This window comes from Rutidosis leptorrhynchoides, chromosome 11, assembly GCF_046630445.1.
Source record: "Rutidosis leptorrhynchoides isolate AG116_Rl617_1_P2 chromosome 11, CSIRO_AGI_Rlap_v1, whole genome shotgun sequence".
Lineage (NCBI taxonomy): Eukaryota > Viridiplantae > Streptophyta > Magnoliopsida > Asterales > Asteraceae > Rutidosis > Rutidosis leptorrhynchoides.
The window spans coordinates 384,153,903-384,175,808 of NC_092343.1; the positions used below are offsets into that span (position 1 = coordinate 384,153,903).

Consider the following 21,906-nt stretch of genomic DNA (forward strand, 5'->3'; position numbering starts at 1 on the left):
ACACAACTTGGTGTTGTCTTTCCGTTAAGACAGCAAAACTTTCATGCTGACTCTTCGGTACGTCAAGTATTATGATCAATTCATGATTTGGCCGTAGAAGACTTGTTTAACAAATGACTTAAGTAAATTGACTTGTTTTGACATGTTGGAAAAGTGTTGGTCGTTTGCTAGAGAAAATGGAGGTTTATGAACTAACTTTGTTATTTACATTAGTTATACGTATATGTATTTATTTTTCTCATCAAAACACACGACCATCTAACATTTAAATATTTGACATGGCATTATTAACCAATAGTCCATATACATACTAATGTTCAATTACAGTGATAAACATGATAAAAAACTAATGAACTATGGACTAATACATTTATGCACTACCCAAATCACTCATGTGTGGATGCCATAGGCATAAGGTATTTGAACTCCCTTGTTGAATTGTAGCGCCTGCTCCATATTGTTCAATTCATAACTTTTTGGATAATCATGAAGAAACCATATGTCATTCTTCGATAAATTCCTCATCTATCCTGGATCAAATATCCTTATCATCTCCCAATCTTTTCATTTTTTCAACACGATCACAACTTTCTCCGTTCTATTATCATGGTACCATCACTTGAAGTGAGCACCGACGTTCTGACATATCTACTATGGGCGGTGTATACTCTACGATCTTCAGAGGTTGTTTTATTCTCGAATTCGTTTTTATTTTTCTATAACAAATCTTTAGAAACTGCGGAGTCAACATCCTCCAGCCGTCACGAAACTTAATTGTCAATAAGTTCTCTAGATACGTCGCCATGCCATCAGTCTCACTGTATAGCATATTTAGACAGAGCTAGCTGTATCATTCCAAAAAATGGCAGGGACTTGAAATCGTGAAGATTTTTAAATTTATCAATACCTTGCTCCCTCCTCACTCCATAAAACTTCAAATCTTCGAAGTATGCCCAACTTAGAATCATGCCAGAAGTCTTCTTGCCCGTTCTATCATAGTACAACTTGTATTTCATCAAAAGAGCTTCTTTATCAGCAGCAGCTGTACGCATCACTTTCGCATATTTCTTCCATTCAGATGTCCTTCGTCTCATATCTTCTAATTCAACTTCTTCAGCCTTCTCTTCGGCTTGTTTCTCTTCATCTTGACGTTTCAGTTCATCCTCATTTTGTTTTATAATAGAGCAGCAAAGTCCATAATGTCTTCATTTTCGTTAATTTCAGTAGCTGGATTGTCTTCATCAGAATCATCTTCTATTATTACTTCATTAGCATCTTTATCAGCAGTTTGCGCATTCATCTCATAGGTTTGTTGATTTGGATCTTTATCTTTTAAAATATCTTCCGGTTTAAGAACAAATAGCTTTGCAATATTTGTATACTCCAAATTTTTTAGAGAGATATAAATATAAAGAAAATGAAAGGCTGGTAGATTTGTTAATTATGTTTACTTTTGTATCTGGGCTTCTAAATTTTAGTTTTATACGTTATTATTGTTTTACAAGATATTACAACAGTATATTTTACTCTTAGTCTTCTTAGAGTATAATAATAATAATTACTGTATTATAAACAATCCTAAAACCTTTATATAACGACCTGAAAATATAAAATAACTATGCAGCTAGTCTTAACTTATGTCCAACCATCCTAACCCAATCTTCAACCTCATCATCTTCCAGTTGCATCCAAGCATCCCTATAAGTTGCACTTTCGCAAAATATAACGAGCGCCATTTTGTGCAAAGGGTTTTTCGCACCCCAACCAAGACTGCACAACTTATCTCGACAATCTTTAAATGACGGTCCATCGTTTCCAGTAACAAACAGTTTTAAAGCGTTTGACATTTCGTCTTCAGTTACTGAAATAATTGGATTCTTCAAAGTTTTCGCCTTTTTCGCTGGTCTTTTAGGTTCGATGGGAGAAGAACAATTTTGCTTCGAAGTTGAAGTTTCTTGATTTCCGTTTAGCACTTCGGTATTTTTGAATAAGACAGGTTCGGCACTAGGGTCCTTCAAAGTTTTGGCCTTTTTTGTTGGACTTTCACGTTCGAGATGAGAAGAACGATTTTGCTTTGAAGTTGAAGTTTCGGTACTTTTGATTAAAAGAGGTTCAGCAATTAAATTTTCGGAAGTTTTGGGCTTTTTTGTTGGGCTTTCGGGTTTGACACGAGAACAAGAATTTTTATTTGAAGTTGAAGTTTCTTGTGCTCCGTTTCTTGGGCTTTCAGATTTTTGAGAAGATGATTCTCCAATTTCATCCTCCATAACAACTACCCCGTCAAAAAGTTGTGCACAAAGATTAGGATAAAGTAGCGTTGTACTCTTTAATGATTCTACGAATTTATTTTCCTGCATTAATTAAGTAATAAGAAATAAGATTTACAAATACTATTTAAGATATATACTTCATCCGTCTCAAAATTACTGTCCATAGAGAAAAGACATAAAGTGTAAGAAACTGTATTAATTTAACCCGTAATCTATAATAACATAAAAGTGTTAGACTCGTGGTTAATCCACAGAGGACTCAATGGTGTCCTGTGACACCACTAATTATGTAAAAAAAAATTAAAAAGTACCAAATAGGACACAGCTAGATATAATTATAGTTATAGGACGACATATGTTTTTAGGATTTATGATTTTATAGTATGGGTTGGGCCATTAAGATTCACCACTATTTTATAGTATGTGACCGTTTTGAGTTTTGATTCTTAATTCACCACTGGTTAGACTCCAAGTTCAACCATTAAACATTTACATCCGGTTTTAATTAAAGAAAATGTAGTAATCACATACGCATCATCGAATAATTTTGGGACAAACTGGAAAACAAAGATAAATAGCAAAAGGATAAAGACATAAAGGTAAAAAGGTTACCTTAATTTCCAATTCCCATTCGTCTTCTGTTAAATTAAACGTATTGGTCACAGGATCATAATCGTACTCGGCTTTGTTTCTTAAATCTGACCATGCTTTATACTTGGATTTGAGATAGTTGTAATGATTCGACATTTGTTTTTGATCAACGATGAAATTATGACTACTTTTTAGCTTTTCTGCAACTTTCTTCCATGAAGATGCTTGCATTTGTCCGTTTTGTGCAACTTCCATAATACATGCTTGTAGAAATGTTTTTACCACCTTTACACTTGTCCAACAAATCCTAAATTTCTTTCGTTTTGTAGATTCGCCATTTTGTTCCATACCTAAAGACGTAAGAAAACAAACATGTTTAATTGAAAGATGTAATTATTATTATTAATGCAAGTAAAACAAACAATAGACTTTTTTTTTCCCTTTCTTTTTTTGCATATTACCTGAACTGCTAAATTTTCCGTTGGGAGAAGGGGTTGACATGCTGACAACAGTTGTTTTAGGTTTGGCATGAGAAGACCAGTTTTGCTTCGAAGTTGAAGTTTCTTGATTTCCGTTTACCGCTTCGGTATTTTCGATTAGGATAGGTTCGGCACTTGAATTCTTCAAAGTTTTGGCCTTTTTTGTTGTGCTTTCAGGTTCGACAGGAGAAGAACAATTTTGTTTTGAAGTTGAAATTTCTTGTGCTCCGTTTATCTCTTCGGTACTTTTGATTAAAAGAGGTTCAGCACTCTCGAAAGTTTTGGCCTTTTTTGTTGGGCTTTCAGGTTCGACATGAGATGAACAATTTTGCTTTGAAGTTGAAGTTTCTTGTGCTTCAGTTAATGGCCTTTCAGACTTTTGAGAAGACGATTCTCCAATTTCATCCTCTATAACAACTACCCCGTCAAAAAGTTGTGCACAAAGATTTGGATAGAGGAGCGTTGTACTCTTTAATGATTCAACGAATTTATTTCCCTGCAATAATTAATTAATAAATAAACAAATTTTATATAAAAAATATATACTCCATTACAAGGTCGCCAATGGTTGGGGCTTTGCCATCTTTTCCGCAAGAGGTCTCGAGGTTCGAATCTTGTAGTGGCCAAGAAAGGGTTAAAACAACAAGGGAGTAATCATAATGGGCTACATACAGTAGGATTACTCGCCCTCCCAATTAACTTGAACAGAGAAAACCTTAGAATTTTATATAAGAATACATACTCTGTTTGTGCCAAAATCATTATTTAAAGACAAAAACAAAAAGTGTAAGAAAGTAAAACTAATTCAAACTTTTTATTAACAATAATATAAAAGTTTTAGAATCCAAATTCAACAGTTATATCAATACATCCGGTTTTGTTTAAAGAAAATGTATTTATCTTCCCTGTTGTAAAACTCCGCCGAGATGGCCGACGCGTCGATTTGGCGACTAACCCTTCCCCACTCACCCAAAAATGCAAAAACGTATGTCAAAATCAGACAAAGTCGGGCTGTATCGGCCAAGTGGGGTCTAATTCGATCAAAGTCAAAGTAAAGTCAAAAAATTTATATTTTAAAGATTAGATTTTGTAGCATGTAATCTATGTTTGCAATATTTATGTGCTATGATTGATATATTTTTCGAACGACAGTTAGGAGTAACTAGTTAGGAGTAACTGACTAAGGTCCGAACACGATGTTGGAACCCACCCACCCAATCATTTCCTGGGACGAACCATTTACAATCCTACCTCCCCTCACGAGGAAACCCCTCGACATACATTCGGGCATCGCGTGTGGTAAAACCCCCTCGGATGAGGCTCAAAAACTCTGAGGCCCATGAAATGGGCGGGTAACCTCAAGGGAAATATTTTCAGCTCCTGGGGGTCGAACCCGTCAGGTCACCTCCAATACACCAACACCCTGACTCTTTATGATTGATATATTTATGTGTAACTGATTAAATAATCTGTTAAGGCTAGAATCTGCCTTCTATCAGAGTAGAACTCTAATCGATTAACAATCACAAACGAGCAAGCCGAATACTAAACACAGAATAAAAACAACACGAGAATTATAGTGGTTCGGTTTCTAGGTGAAACCTACATCCACTTTGGAACTAGAGAGTATTATTATTAATTTGGAGGTGATGATTTACAAGTACAATGAGAGACTATATATAGACTAAGAAAAGAACAATAAAAGTCGGCCCAACCAATTAGGGTTGGCCAGACCCTGACTTGGTCACCAAGTAAACTCCAGGCCTGCTTTTATTGGGCTTAAATACCGAAGCCTACACCTCAACAATCTCCCACTTGGAGGCTTTGAATAACATCGATCTGCACTCTTGTACTTCTGCAATGCAAGACTCAGCTCATCTCTTCTCTCTCTAGTTCCTGCCTTCTCTTCAATGTTCCTGAAGGCCAGTTGAAGCTATGCACAGCTTCAACTTATCCAGCGTTACTGGTTTGGTGAACATATCTGCTGGATTCTTTGAACCTGGAATGCTCTCCAGATTAAATGTTCCCTTGCTTATCCGTTCTCTGATAAAGTGATACTTCATGCCAATGTGCTTCGTCTTAGCATGATAGACTGGATTCTTTGCTAACTTGATTGCGCTCTCATTATCACAATATAAGACAAATTCTGTCTGTTTGCTGCCCAGTTCTTTCATGAATGTCTTCAACCACACTAGTTCTTTACTGGCTTCAGTCAAGGCCATGTATTCTGCTTCAGTAGTAGATAGAGCCACGCTCTTTTGTACCCGGTGGTGCTCTTGAAGGTATTATTGCATCTACCCAAATCTGCATCAGAATAACCCCTGAGAGCAGTATCCCTGCCCTTGAAACATAACCCAACTTTAGGAGTACCCTTTAAATACCGCAGTATCCACTTCACTGCTTCCCAATGTTCTTTCCCCGGAGCTGACATAAAGCGACTAACCATCCCAACTGCATGTGCTATATCAGGTCTTGTACACACCATAGCGTACATTAGACTACCCATTGCGGATGCATAAGGAACCTTAGCCATTTCTGCTTTTTCTACTTCAGTTTTAGGAGACTGATGTTTAGAAAGCTTTAGATGACTTCCCAACGGTGTGTTTCTTGGCTTTGTAGACTCACCATTCATTCTGAACTTTTCAAGAACCTTCCGAATATACTTTTCTTGAGATAAAGAAACTGACCCATCTTTATTCCTGCATATACTCATACCGAGAATCTGCTTAGCTGGCCCGAGATCCTTCATTTCAAATTCTCTAGATAATTGCTTCTTCAAATTGAGTATTTCAACCATATCAGAACCTGCAATTAACATATCATCGACATAAAGAAGCAATATAATATAGGAGCTCTTGAACTTCTTCAAATAACAGCAATGATCTGTAGAACTTCTCACGAATCCTGTCTTCTCCATGAAATTATCAAATTTCAAGTACCACTGTCTGGGAGCTTGTTTCAAACCATACAAGCTTCTCTTTAGATTACACACAAGACTCTCCTTTCCTTTGACACGAAACCCCTCTGGTTGAGACATGTAAATGTCTTCTTCAATGTCGCCATGCAGGAAGGCTGTTTTAACATCCAACTGTTCTAAGTGTAACTTCTCGGTTGCAACCATACTTAGAACCAATCTGATAGTCGTCATCTTCACTACTGGAGAAAAGATTTCAGCATAGTCGACTCCTTTCTTTTGTTGAAATCCTTTGACAACTAATCTTGCTTTGTATCGTTTAGAACCATCCGCTTCATCTTTGACTCTGAAAACCCATTTATTCTGTAAGACTCTTTTTCCTGGTGGTAACCTGGTTAACCTCCAAGTTTGATTTTTCAATAAAGATTCCATCTCGCTTTTCATAGCCTGCTCCCACTGGAACGAATCTTTCACCTTCATTGCCTCAGAATAACTTTCTGGTTCCCCATTTTCTGTCAAAAGAAGATAGTTAACTGTTGGACTAAACCTTTCTGGCTGTCTTGTAACTCGTGTAGATCTCCTGACCCAATTGGACTGGTCAGATTGTGATGGGGGCTGTGGGGTCTGCTCATCATCAGAGTCTGAGCTCCCACTATCTGAAGTCTGCTCGTGATCAGACTCCGAGCTTTCACTGTTAGGAACTCCCACTGGAACTTCAGTTTCACACTCTGGAGTTTCCCTTTCATCTTCTTTAGTTGTCTATGTGTCAACCTCAAATTCAACTGATTCTTTTTCTTTTGGTGTTGAGTTGAAATCCTTGTATAATTCTGCTTCATTGAAGGTGGCATGTTTACTTCTGATAATATGTTTTCCCTTGTTATCCCATAACCTGTAACCCATGTCATCTCCCCCATAACCAATGAACACGTACTTCTTTGCTTTTGCATCAAGTTTGTCACCATCTTTATTAATATCATATGCACTGCACCCAAAGATTTTTAAATGCTCATAACTGATTGCTTTACCTCTCCATTCTTCTTCGGGTATTTTGAAATCAAGCGGAGCTGATGGAGAACGGTTGATCAAATAAGCGGCAGTGCTTACTGCATCAGCCCATAGAGTCTTTGGTAGCCCACAATTAAGTCTCATGCTACGTGCTCTCTCATTTAAAGTGCGATTCATTCTTTGTGCAACTCCGTTTTGTTGTGGAGTACCTGGAACCGTCTTGATCATCCGAATGCCATGATCAGCACAATAGTTAACGAACTCGGTGCTGATGTATTCTCCTCCATTATCCGACTTCAAGCATTTTACCTTCAAATCACAAGATAATTCAACAGCAGATTTCCATTTCTTAAAAGCTTCAAATACATCAGATTTATTTTTAAGAAAGTAAACCCATACCTTGCGTGTTGAATCATCGATGAAAGTAACATAATAGCGTGCTCCTCCCAATGAAGAAACAGGAGTAGGCCCGAACACATCCGTGTGTACTAGCTCCAACTTCTGAGCCTTTAATGTTCTGCCTGCTTTTGCAAAGGTGACCTTCTTCTTCTTTCCTAGAACACATGACTCGCAAAAGTCCGATTCAACTCTCTTTAGACCAGGAATTTTACCATTAGACACTAGCATTTTTATTCCTTTGTCACTCATGTGACCTAAACGTTGGTGTCACTGACTGGTTAAGCTACGATCATTGGAAACTGTATTTACTTCATTAGCTGGAACTTCTACCATATAAAGAGTGCCTCTCTTCTTACCCTTGGCTATTACTAAGTTCCCCTTTATTACTTTCCACTGACCTTCACCAAACAGCACAAGATATCCTTAATCATCAAGCTGTCCAACAGAGATTAGTTTCTTCTTTAGGCCAGGAATAACTCGGACATTTTCCAAGGTCCAATTAGTACCCAAAGAGGTCTTCAGCTGTAAGTCTCCAATCCCTGTAATGTCAAGACAATGATCATTAGCCAAACGAACTTTACCAAGATTACCTGTTCGTAGATTCTTCATCAAATGTGGACTTGGAGTAGCATGAAACGATGCTCCTGAATCCATAACCCACGCATCAATTGTATTCTCAATGCAGCAAACAAGGACGTTATCATAATCATCTGTTGCAACTGCAACATTAACTTCCTTTGGCTTTGATGATGTTACTGGCTTAGTGCACTGGTTTCGGAAGTGTCCAATCTCCTGACAATTCCAACATTTAATATCATTCCTCGTTCTCGACACACTCCCCCTTCTTGACTTTGACCTGCCCCTGGTGGTGTTACTTCTGCCTTTCCTCCTACCCCTCTCTTCTGTGCTCAGCAAGTTTCCTGATGGTTCTCCTAAACTCTTTCTTCTTATATCTTCTCCAAGAATAAAATCACGAATGCTCTCAAACTTTAGCTTTGAGGACTCTGTGGATCCACTGATAGCTGTGACTGAACCTGACCAGCTTTCAGGTAACGAAGATAATAATAGAAGAGCTTTGACTTCGTCATCGAACTTGATATCAACTGACAGTAACCGAGAGATAATATTGTTGAAGTTATTAACATGATTTGTTACTGAAGCACCTTCTTTCAACCTGGTGTTTACCAACTGTCTGATCAAAAACACCTTGTTAGAAGCAGACGGCTTCTCATACATATTTGCTAAGGTCTTCATCAAACCATGTGTCGTGGTTTCGTTCACAATGTTAAAGGCAACACTTTTTGTCAACGTGAGTCTGACAACTGCTAGGGCTTTCCTGTCAAGTGTTTTCCACTCGTCGTCATTCATTCCTTCTGGTTTATTCTCATTCAAGGCATCGATCAGATCCTTCTGACATAACAAATCTTCAACTTGCATCTTCCACCACCCAAAATCTTGCCCATCAAACTTGTCGATTTTGATCCTTCCTTCTTCTGCCATTGAAAAAAAAAATTACTGGATCTGAGGTCAACAGCAATCTGATCTGTAACAGTAGCAGTAAATCTGTAACAGCAGAGTCTGGTGACGGCTAGGGTTGATCTAGATCTGTAACAGCAGAGTCTGATGGCGGCTAGGGTTGATCAGCAGAGTCTGGTGGCGGCTAGGGTTTAGCACCTGCAATCTGATCTGCAATCTGATCTGTAACAGTAGAGTCTGGTGGCGGCTAGAGTTGATCAGCAGAGTCTGGTGGCGGCTAGGGTTTAGCACCTGCAACCTGATCTGCAATCTGATCTGTAAAAACAGCAACAACAGCAGCAGCGACTGGATCTGTAACAGCAACAGCTATGATTGACGGCTAGGGTTAGAACCTGAGCTCTAGATACCAGTTGTTAAGGCTAGAACCTGCCTTCTATCATAGTAGAACCCTAATCGATTAACAATCGCAAACGAGCAAGCCGAATAATAAACACAGAATAAAAATAACACGAGAATTATAGTGGTTCGGTTTCTAGGTGAAACCTATATCCACTTTGGAACTAGAGAGTATTATTATTAATTTGGAGGCGATGATTTACAAATACAATGAGAGACTATATATAGACTAAGAAAAGAACAATAAAAGTCGGCCCAACCAATTAGGGTTGGCCAGACCCTGACTTGGTCACCAAGTAAACTCCAGGCCTGTTTTTATTGGGCTTAAATACCGAAGCCTACACCTCAACATAATCTATATATATATATATATATATATATATATATATATATATATATATATATATATATATATATATATATATATACAGGGGCAGGATCAATGGGGAAGTAACCAATCGGGGGAAGCGGGGGAAGCAAAAAAGTTTTTTTTTTCGGTTTTTTTGGAATTTTTTTTTCCGGCATCAAGATCACACGAAAATATGAACATTTAGAAGAGACACTTCGTGATGAATGTTATTATTTAGGCGGGAAAACGATCGACAAAAATAACATTCAAGATAATATTGTTCGTGAAGAATATAAACGTTTTTTTTCATGTTTTGTGAAGTAAAATTTAGCCCGATTTAGAGTTTAGGGTTTAGGGTTTAGGGTTTTGGTGGAATAAACCCAAAACACCAAACCCTAAACTCTAAACCGTTCGTGTTAAAAACTCAATCTAAATCCTAAATAACATTGTGAAGTAAAATCTAAACCCTAAACCCTAAATTTCTAAACCCTATAAACCTTAATATCTAAACCCTAATATCTAAACCCCAATAGCTAAAACCTCAACATACGCTCGAAAAACACGATAATTGTTATATATTACTTCTTTGAGCGTTTTCCCGCCAAAATAAAAACATTTATCACAAAGTGTCTCTACTAAATGTTCATATTTTCATCCCATCTATAATGTTCGTGAACAAAGTTTTTTCAAAAAACGAAAAAAGAAAAGAAAAAAAAGATTTTGCTTCCCCCCACTTGGTTACTTCCCTCTTGATCCTACCACTATATATATATATATATATACATATGTATATATATATATATGTATATATATATATATATATATATATGTATTTAATCAAGAGGGAAGCACTTTTTCGTGGGAAGTGGGGGGAAGTAATTTTTTTTCAGTTTTTTTGAATTTTTTTTTTCAGGCATCTAAGATCACATCAAAATAAACATTTAAAAAGGACACTTTGTGATGAATGTTATTATTTTGGCGGGAAAACGCTCGAAGAAAAAAATGAAAACATGCATCATGAGTAATATTATTCTTCTGAGTTTTTTTTTAGGGTTTAAAAATTAGGGTTTAGTAATTAGGGTTTAGAAATTATGGTTCAAAAATTAGGGTTTAGCTATTAGGGTTTAGAAATTAGGGTTTCGGGTTTAGAAATTAGGGTTTACAGTTTAGAAATTAGGGTTTAGATTGAATTTTTAACACGAACGGTTTAGAATTTAGGGTTTAGGGACTAAACCCTAAACTCTAAATCGGGCTAAATTTCGAAAAATAAGATGCAAGAAAACAATATTCCAAAAATATTATTAGGAATAACATTACTCATGATGAATGTTATCAATTATTTCTTCAATCGTTTTCCCGCCTAAATAATAACACTCATCACAAAGTGTCTTTTTTAAATGTTCATATTTTTACCTAAACTTGATGTTGGGAAAAAAAATTCGAAAAAAAACGAAAAAAATTTACTTCCCGCCACTTCCCCCAAAAAAGTGCTTCCCTCTTGATGATGACCCTATATATATATATAATTTTTGAATCAACAGCAAGCGTCGATTTATTGGCGTATTGACTGCCATTTAAAGCCTAAATTGAATTTTAGGCAGGATTTAAAACCCATGGAAATTTGATTCTACCATTTTCATGGCATCTCAATTTTATTTTTAATATTTTACATTATGTTTTTTAAATTTCCTCCTTATTGGCCGGAGGTATACTCGGAAGCAATCTCTTTATCCGTCGAATATCCGTCGAATAGAGAGAGGGATGACTTTCTCTACTTTTGAGAGTGTTTCACTCTAGGTGGAGAAATGACTTATTTTTATTCTCGGATAGGGGAAGGATTGTCTACATCTCACCTCCCGCATACACCACTCATGTGGTATTGGGTTTTGTTGTTGTATATGTTTAATTAATTAATTAACAATTAAAAGTCAGCATTGGTCGTCCTAGTCCAGACCGACTCGTCCCTCTAAGGTCCCGACCGACTCATCCCGACTAGCATCGTTTACAACCTTGCCAATCTTACAAAAAATTTGGGACGAACAATAAAACAAAGATGGACATATTTTTGAATGCGAGGGTAAATAACAAAAGGTGAAAGATACAGAACAAAAAAGTTACCTTAACTTCTAATTCCCATTCCTCTTCTGTTAAATTAAACGTGTTAGTCACAGGATCATACGCGTACTCGGCTTTGTTTCTTAGTTCTGACCATGCTTTATACTTGGATTTGAGATAGTTGTAATGATTTGTCATTTGTTTTCGATCAACGATGAAATTATGACTACTTTTTAGCTTTGCTGCAACTCTCTTCCATGATAACGCTTGCATGTGTCCATTTTTCGCAACTTCCACAATACACGCTTGTAGAAATGTTTTTACCACCTTTGGACTTTTCCAATTTATCCTAATTTTCTTTCGTTTTGTAGATCCGCCATTTTGTTCCATACCTAAAGACATAAGAAAAGTAGAAAACAAACATGTCTAAATCATACATGTAATTATTATTATAAATATAAATGCAGTTAAAATAAATAATAGCAGGATATTTTTTATTATTTTTTTTTTTTTTTGGCATGTTACCTGGACTGCTAAATTTTCCATTGGGAGAAGGGGTTGACATGATGACAATAGTTGTTTTATATCATGTTCGTTTTGTCATAAAACAAAGGCTTAAAGGCAAAACGTAACACCAAAATTAAACGCTGCAATTAAAAGAAGTCCATCAAAAAGATAGAACTATCAAAACCATCTCCATTTAGCTGAGTGGTTACCAACCTTCTGGGTATCCGAGAGGTCTCGAGTTCGAGTCTTACTTGGGGATTTCATAATGCAATTTGTTTGAACCACTTGGGCATAGGCCATTGGCCACCGAGTTCCCTGTGAAGCAAACCCAGGTCAGAATCTTGGTGACACCCAAGATTGAATTAAAAGTGGGCTCTTGACCGGAGGGGGCGCCAATGTGCTCAATTCACCCGGTTACGGGTCTCGTCACTCTGGGGCTCCTCGCCCAACGTTTTACTCGCTAGTGAGGACCCAGTGTGGTTGTCGCTAGGGAGGTTTCCTCTGCTAACCAAAAAAAAAAAAAAAGCCACCAAGCATGGGCTGTGACTGAAAACCCGTTGTTCACAATACACACACAAAATTAAAAATAATAAGTTACTTATTTCACTATAAGAAATCTAAATTACGTATAATGACCAAAACCTATTATCTCTTTTAAAGAACCTAACCTAAAGTATTACCTCATTAACATTTACAAACAGGTCAACTATTGTTCATTGTATTATCATTACTATATAAACAGTTCTGCTAACGTGCACCACTTTACTATCCTGTACTAATTTCTAATGTTATTCATCTGTTTATTTACCATAATGTAAGGTTATCTAACTTGCGAAAACGCATTTGCAAACAATGCTTGTTTAAAAAACAAACACATGTAACAAAGAAGTGATGATTTGCAGTATATTCAAATTATGTTCCAGTAATATAAATCATCCCATACGCATATGTCCCCAGCTACAAAATAGTTGTAAAACCATTACTAGCAACAAATAACATACAAGCTACAGCAAAGCATTACTAAAATTAAAAGAAAAGTTGAGAGAGATCCATATATATTTGGCGGGGTCCTCGGGTCCGGGTCAGACCTGGGTCAAGTCCCGGTCGGGTCCTAATGATACGCCCTAAGGATCATATCAAATAATCATTTTTTATACTGATTATACATCTTATAAAGGACACGGCCCGGAAAGAATGATAAATGGTGCTGGCGACGGATGAAATTACAGGCAAGAAGGCAAGTGATAAAGAAAAGATGATCAGTGAACACGCGGGTTGGCATCATAAGCAAAAATCGAAGGGGAAAGTTTTTAGTACAGAGTACCGACTGGAAACGTTGGATAGAGTCTCATCAGGCAAGAGTTTTCGTGGACAAATACTTAAAGGAATAACTTAAGATTGTGTTTACACGTAAGCCCTTTAACTTAGGTAATCATGTATGCTATCCGGTAGCATGCACACGTGCCCCCAAAATATCTAGGCAGTGGCACACGAGGGAAGCGTCTATGCCACATCATTCCAAATATCCAGGAAAGTTTGTTATGCACACAAGTGGTACTTGTGTCATGTCAGCCACTCACGTAACAAACTTTTCCGCCTATAAATAGACTCCTTTGGTCATTCATTTCAGACATATTCAATCACGGTGAACTTACTCTATCAAAATCATGTCTCAGATACAAATTTACTCAAATCCGGTTGAATTCAGATTATCAGTTTCTACCCATTATTGCAACATCCTTGGTTTGAGATTGTGTTTCGAAAGTAATTACGATTATTAAATAAATAACTATCTAAAAATTTAACAAAATTCAGTAAACTCGTACATTATCATCTAAACCAGATTGTTCCATTAAAGGTTTAAAGGTTTTCTCAAAAAAAAAAAAAAAACAAAAAAAAAAAAAAAAAAAAATATATATATATATATATATATATATATATATATATATATATATATATATATATATATATATATATATATATATATATATTACAGCTTTAGTAACATATAAGCATGGTTGGTCTAAGTTTATATGATTCCACATTGTAATAAATCAAAGTAATTAATTAGATTGAAACATATACATATTCAAAGTTACATATACATATATATAGAAATCGATTGTATACCTCGTTCGATTGAAGGGATGAAATTGATGATTGACGAAATTTTCAATTTAATGAACAGATAGTTAAACCCTAGAAAAAAAAAGCCTCAAATTGATGTCCGAAGCCTGTGTGTTTGTTTTTCTGCTTTTTTAAAAGTAGACTAGTCAGGAGTAGAATGTATGAGTGTATTGTTGTAATTTAATAATTTATATCTATTAATAATAGCATATATATATATATATATATATATATATATATATATATATATATATATATATATATATATATATATATATATATATATTATAATTCAGTAGGCTTATAACTACCTTTAGTGGTTCTTGACTGTAGAAGGTATATAGAGATAGAGATACTGTAAATCGGAGAAAACAAAGGTTGTACAAAAGGTATGAGTAATTGGTTTTTTATTTATAGAAAAATGTACAATGAGAGTTTGGTGGCATTTGGAATCTAGAGAGAGAGAGTGTTTTTGTTAACCAAAAAATACATACAATAAACTCTAACTCAACACACCTATTTATACTCAAAAAAAATATACTATGCAATATCTATAATAATAATAAAATTATCATCCAATTATTACTTTTATAACACTCCCCCTTGGATGATAATTTTATTAGTGAATAACTAGTACTGCCTCGTTAAAAACCTTGCTAAAGAAAACCCTTTGGGATAAAACTTTAGCTAAGGGAAAAAGAGTGCAGCATAGAGTTGACTCCCCCTCAAGTAGGCAACGCCTGAGTTGTTACATCTTCTGAACATGCCTCATGCCAATATTATGAACGTGTGTTCTGAAAATAGCAGTTGGAAGTGCTTTGGTGAAAAGGTCAGCAGAGTTTCTGCTGGACTGAACATATCTCATTTCAATCTGGTTGTCCTTAATGAGATTTTGAGTGTATGAGAAGAATCTAGGGGGTATGTGTTTTGTTCGGTCACTTTTGATATACCCTTCTTTCATCTGTGTTATGCAAGCTACATTATCTTCATAGATAGTTGTTGAACTTTTATTGCGTTCTAGTCCGCAAGAATCAGTAATGAGTTGTGTCATTGATCTCAACCAAAAACATTCCCGACTGGCTTCATGTAATGCAATTACTTCGGCATGATTTGATGATGTTGCAACAAGTGTTTGTTTTTGAGAACGCCATGATATTGCGGTACCTCCATTTAGGAATACATATCCATTTTGAGATTTAGCTTTATGTGGATCAGATAAATAACTTGCATCTGCATAACCAACCAAATCTTGTTTTGATTCGTTAGAATAAAATAATCCTAAATCAGTAGTTCCTCGAAGGTATCGAAATATGTGTTTGATCCCATTCCAGTGTCTTTTGGTAGGAGCTGAGCTGAACCTTGCCAACAAATTAACTGCAAAAGAAATGTCAGGTCTTGTACAATTTGTAAGATACATAAGAGCTCCAATTGCACTAAGATATGGTACTTCTGATCCCAGGATATCTTCATGATCTTCACAGGGACGAAATGGATCAGTGTCAACATTAAGTGATCTAACAACCATAGGAGTACTTAATGGTTTTGCCTTGTCCATATTAAAACGTTTTAAAATCTTTTCAGTATATGTTGTTTGATGTACAAGTAAACCATTAGGCATATGTTCAATTTGTAAACTAAGGCAATACTTGGTTTTTCCGAGATCTTTCATTTCAAATTCTTTCTTTAGAAGTTGAATGGCTTCATGGATCTCTTTATTTGTACCTATGATATTAAGATCATCAACATAAACAGCTATGATCACATATCCGGATGTTGTTTTCTTAATGAAAACACATGGGCAAATAAGATTATTGGTATACCCTTTGCATATCAAGTAATCACTTAATCGTTTATACCACATGCGACCCGATTGTTTCAACCCATATAAAGACCTTTGTAACTTGATTGAGTACATTTCTTTGGGTTTTGCATTGGTTGCTTCTGATACCTTAAATCCTTCAGGTATCTTCATATATATATCACTATCAAGTGATCCATAAAGATAAGCAGTCACAACATCCATGAGATGCATTTCTAAATTTTCAGAAACTGCCAGGCTGATTAAGTATCTAAAAGTAATTGCATCCATAACAGGAGAATAAGTTTCCTCATAATCAATTCCCGGTCTTTGAGAAAAACCTTGAGCTACAAGTCTAGCTTTATACCTTGTAACTTCATTTTTCTCATTTCTTTTTCGCACAAAAACCCATCTATATCCCACAGGTTTCACATCTTTAGGTGTGAGAATGATAGATCCGAAAACTTTTCTTTTATTGAGTGATTCAAATTCAGCTCGTATTGCTCCTTTCCAATGATCCCAATCATGTCTATTTTGACATTCCATGACAGATTTTGGTTCTGGATCATCATCATCATTCATGATGTCATATGCAACATTATATGAAAATATCTCATCAAGATTTTTCATTTCATTTCGGTTCCATAATATTTTTGAATGTGCGTAATTGATTGAAAATTCCGTATTGACATCATCAATCTCCTCTGCAGAAGGAGTATTGATTTGTAGTTCTTCTTGAACACTTTCTTTTACCTCATTATCAGCTGATTTTCTTTTCCGAGGATTTTTATCTTTGGAACCAATTGGTCTCCCACGTTTCTGGCGTGGCAAAGACTCAAGAATAACATTATTGCCAGTTTTTGGAATTTCAATTCGAGCTGGAGCATTTGCTGCTGGTATATATGATTTAGTCACTCTTTTTGTATCTGTAAATGCATCAGGCAATTTATTTGCAAGTTCTTGCATATGCATTATTTTTTGAACTTCGATCTCGCATTCTTTTGTGCGAGGATCAAGATACATTAATTGAGGTTCACACCATGAAACATCATTTTCTTTATTTTTTATTTCTCCCCCTAATCTAGGGAATAATGTTTCATTAAAGTGACAATCAGCAAAACGTGATGTAAAAACATCACCCGTCATGGGTTCAATATATCTTATTATTGAAGATGTTTCATATCCAACATATATTCCCATCCTTCTTTGAGGACCCATTTTAGTGCGTTGTGGTGGTGCGATAGGGACATAAACCGCACAACCAAATGTTCTAAGGTGGGAAATATTTGGCTGATGACCAAAAGCAAGTTGCAAAGGAGAATATGTATGACTTGCGCTTGGTCTAATGCGAATCAATGATGCAGCATGCAAAATTGCATGGCCCTATACAGATACTGGGAGTTTTGTTCGCATTATCAATGGTCTAGCTATTAGCTGCAATCGTTTAATTAATGATTCAGCTAAACCATTTTGTGTATGCACATGGGCAACGGGATGTTCAACAATAATCCCAATAGACATGCAAAAGTTATTAAATGCTTGAGACGTAAACTCACCGGTATTATCTAGTCTCACCCTTTTAATAGTATAATCAGGGAAATGTGCTCTCAATTTAATAATTTGAGCAAGAAATTTTGCAAATGCCATATTTCGACTTGATAATAGACAAACATGAGACCATCTACTAGATGCGTCTATTAGAACCATAAAATATCTAAATGGTCCACATGGTGGATGAATTGGTCCACATATATCACCTTGAATTCTTTCAAGAAACATTGGTGATTCTTTTTCAACCTTAAGAGGTGATGGTCTTATTATCAACTTTCCAAGTGAGCATGATGTACATGGGATAAGTGCATCATGAGGGATCCTTTGATCCGCCAATGGATGTCCATGTGTATTTTGTATTATTCTTTTCATCATTGTTGATCCTGGGTGACCTAATCTCTCATGCCACAAACTGATCATTACAGGATCACATAATTTTTCTTTAACTACCACATTTACTTCAGGTACATTTATATGTGTATAATGTAAACCAGAATGAAGTCTTGGTAGTTTTTCAATTACACGATTCTTATCAGTGATATTTAAATATTTTTCATTTTCTGTTGTCACTGACTGATAATCATATCCATTTTGGTATATGTCAGAGAAACTTAACAAATTTCTCTTTGACATGGGAGAAAATAAGGCATTATTTATCAGAAAATTCGTACCATTTGGTAACATGAATTTTGCCTTTCCCATTCCTTTTATTAAGTCCACAGGACCTGATATAGTATGTATAGTTCCTTCTGTTGCTTTCAAGTCTGTGAAATATTTTTTAGATTTGAGTATGGTGTGAGTGGCACCACTGTCTGCAATACAAATATCTCCACCATTTGACTGATTTTTTACTCCAGCAGTATACATCATGAACTTCAAAAAAAATATGAGAAACAAATAATGAGTATATAATTCATCAATATATTACATTCAAAACATGTTACAAACGATAGCACATAATAAGGAAATATGTAGTAAACTAGATATGGTGTAGATTGAAAATCTACAACCATTTATTTAACGAGAACATATAATAGGATATCTATATATATATATATAGATATTAGAAATTTATTCATTAAAGTAGTCACAAGTTGGCTCAGTGATTTTTGTATCAAGGTCATCCACAAGATTTGCTTCTTTTCCTTTTCCCTTTAGGGATTCTTGATACCGATTAACAGAATGCTGATTTGTTCGGCAGTTTTTAGACCAGTGGCCAATTTTACCACATCGGTAACAAGAATCTTCAACATTCTTTGAAGAGCCTTCTTCAACATTGTGATTTGTGGGATTGTATGGTGTTTGGATTTTATAATTTTGTGGATTATTATTTCTTTGTCCACGACCACGACCACCACGACCACCACGACCACGACCACCACCACGACCATTACCATAAGGGTGATTTCGAACATAGTTATGATTTTTATTATTGTTATGGTAATTTCCATGATGATGGTTTTGGCCAATATGGCTACGACCTCTTCCACACCCTCGTCCATGTGCATTTCTTCTTTTATTATTATTATTATTATTGTTAATAGCATTAGCTTCAGGAAATGCTAGCGCACCGGTAGGACGAGATTCTTGATGTTTCATCAGTAATTCTTTATTAACTTCTGCAACTAAGAGATAAGTTTGAAGTTTGGAAAAAGTTTTATAATTCTGCAATCTTAAATTTTCTTGCACAGTTATATTTGCAGAATGCATTGTGGAGAAAGTTTTCTCCATCATATCAGCATCACTTATTTCTTGACCACAGAATTGAAGCTTTGAACGGATCTTGAACATGGCCGAGCTGTATTCACTTACCTTTTTGAAATCTTGGAACCTTAGATTTCTCCATTCTTCCCTCGCAGCTGGAAGTAATATTTCCTTTTGATTATCGAATCTACTCTTGATACTTTCCCATAAAACATGTGGATCTTTGATAGTGAGAAACATATGTTTTAAGGTGGTATCAATATGTTTGCGAATAAAAGCAATTGATTTTAATTTATCTTGATCGGAACAAGTATTATTTTCTTTTAAAGTTTCTAGAATACCCAATGATCCAAGATTTATTTCTACGTCCATAACCCATGATGTGTAGTTTGTTCCCGATACGTCTAAGGCATCAAACTCAAGCTTTGATAAGTTTGACATTTTCTATTTTCAGAAAGATGAACAACATAAATCATAATCATAATCATAATCATAATATTTTTTTCGTAGATAAATAACAACATGCAATTAGAATTAGTTTAGATTCATAAGTAGTAAACAAAGGAATAATGGTATGATTACAAATAATAAAATTATAAGGGAATATAGGTTCATATTATATTATATTATTAATGAACCTTTAAGATTTACTTTTAATAAAAATACAAACTACTTTTCTTATTTTAATTTTTAAGATTTACTTTTAATAAAAATACAAACTACTTTTTTTATTTTAACTTTTAAGATTTACTTTTAATAAAAATACAAACTATTTTTTCTATTTTAACTTTTAAGATTTACTTTTAATAAAAATACAAACTACTTTTTTTATTTTAACTTTTAAGATTTACTTTTAATAAAAATACAAACTACTTTTTCTATTTTAACTTTTAAGATTATAAATTTAAGAATAAACATTAGTATGCATGAAATAAATAATGATTAATTGCATAAGTAATCATAAATGTTAGATAACATATAAAGACCCCATCGTATTCGTATTGATCGGAATTAATCTCGACCCATGGTACCGTGTTGTCAAATGACGTGTTGCGTACATAAAGTACCGTGTTGTCAAATGACGTGTTGCGTACAATCATGAGGTCTTATTAACATAAATATAAATGTTAGTGAAGTTAATAAGAGTTAGATTACAGAAAATATAATTCAGGTGGTATAACCGACCATATATAACTTAAATAACATAAATATAAATGTTAGTGAACATAACTGTAAATGTTAGTATACATAAATAAATGTTAGATAACATAAATGTAAATGTTAGTATACATAAATAAATGTTAGATAACATAAATGTAAATTAGGCGACAGTGTCGACCATATATCATTTAGGTGGTATAACCGACCATATATTAGTTAGGTGGCAGAGCCAACCATATTTAGTATAAATGTTGAGATAATCGTGCTGATAACGTGTTATAATTCAGTAGGCTTATAACTACCTTTAGTGGTTCTTGACTGTAGAAGGTATATAGAGATAGAGATACTGTAAATCGGAGAAAACAAAGGTTGTACAAAAGGTATGAGTAATTGGTTTTTTATTTATAGAAAAATGTACAATGAGAGTTTGGTGGCATTTGGAATCTAGAGAGAGAGAGTGTTTTTGTTAACCAAAAAATACATACAATAAACTCTAACTCAACACACCTATTTATACTCAAAAAAAATATACTATGCAATATCTATAATAATAATAAAATTATCATCCAATTATTACTTTTATAACAATATATATATTAATATTAATATGAAAGAAGAAAGGAGAGTAGATTCTTATTAAAGAATGATGTACCTAGTGATTACAATCGATAACATATTTATAGTACAATAATTCACTGTGCAGTTAGGTGGAACAGTAATATCCGTGATCCACCAAATATGTTGATTCACCAAATTTTACTTTATCAAAAGTAAAATTGTCGGCCACCACACTATGATATATAACACTCCCCCTTGGACGACAATTTTGTTTCATGAAAAATCAACTACATGTTACTGCCTCGTTAAAAACCTTGCTAAAGAAAAACTCAGTGGGATAAAAACTTTAGTCAAGGAAAAAAGAGTGCAGCATAGAGTTGATTCCCCCTCAAGTAGACATCATTGAGATTTAACATCTTTTGAACATGTTTCATGTCAATATTGTGAACGTGTATTCTGAAAACAGCAGTTGGAAGTGCTTTGGTTAAAAGATCGGCAGAGTTTTTGCTGGATTGAACATATCTCATTTCAATCTGGTTGTCCTTGATGAGATCTTGAGTGTATGA

General features: G+C 34.9%; 1 protein-coding gene across 2 annotated transcripts; it reads right to left on the reverse strand.

Moving 5' to 3' along the window:
- Nucleotides 1-1,467: 1,467 nt before the first annotated feature.
- Nucleotides 1,468-14,711, reverse strand: LOC139877336 (uncharacterized). 2 transcript variants are annotated; one of them, XM_071864754.1, is made up of 6 exons: nucleotides 14,572-14,711; nucleotides 11,998-12,326; nucleotides 3,714-3,836; nucleotides 3,323-3,656; nucleotides 2,883-3,211; nucleotides 1,468-2,351 (listed from the first exon to the last, which is right to left on the reverse strand). In XM_071864754.1, the coding sequence occupies exons 2-6, from the start codon at nucleotides 12,322-12,324 to the stop codon at nucleotides 1,617-1,619; spliced, it is 1,848 nt and encodes a 615-aa protein (XP_071720855.1). In that variant the 5' UTR covers nucleotides 12,325-12,326; nucleotides 14,572-14,711; the 3' UTR covers nucleotides 1,468-1,616. The 2 variants fall into 2 exon arrangements, with proteins under 2 accessions (XP_071720855.1, XP_071720854.1); XM_071864753.1 differs by having other exon boundaries at nucleotides 3,323-3,836.
- Nucleotides 14,712-21,906: the final 7,195 nt, after the last annotated feature.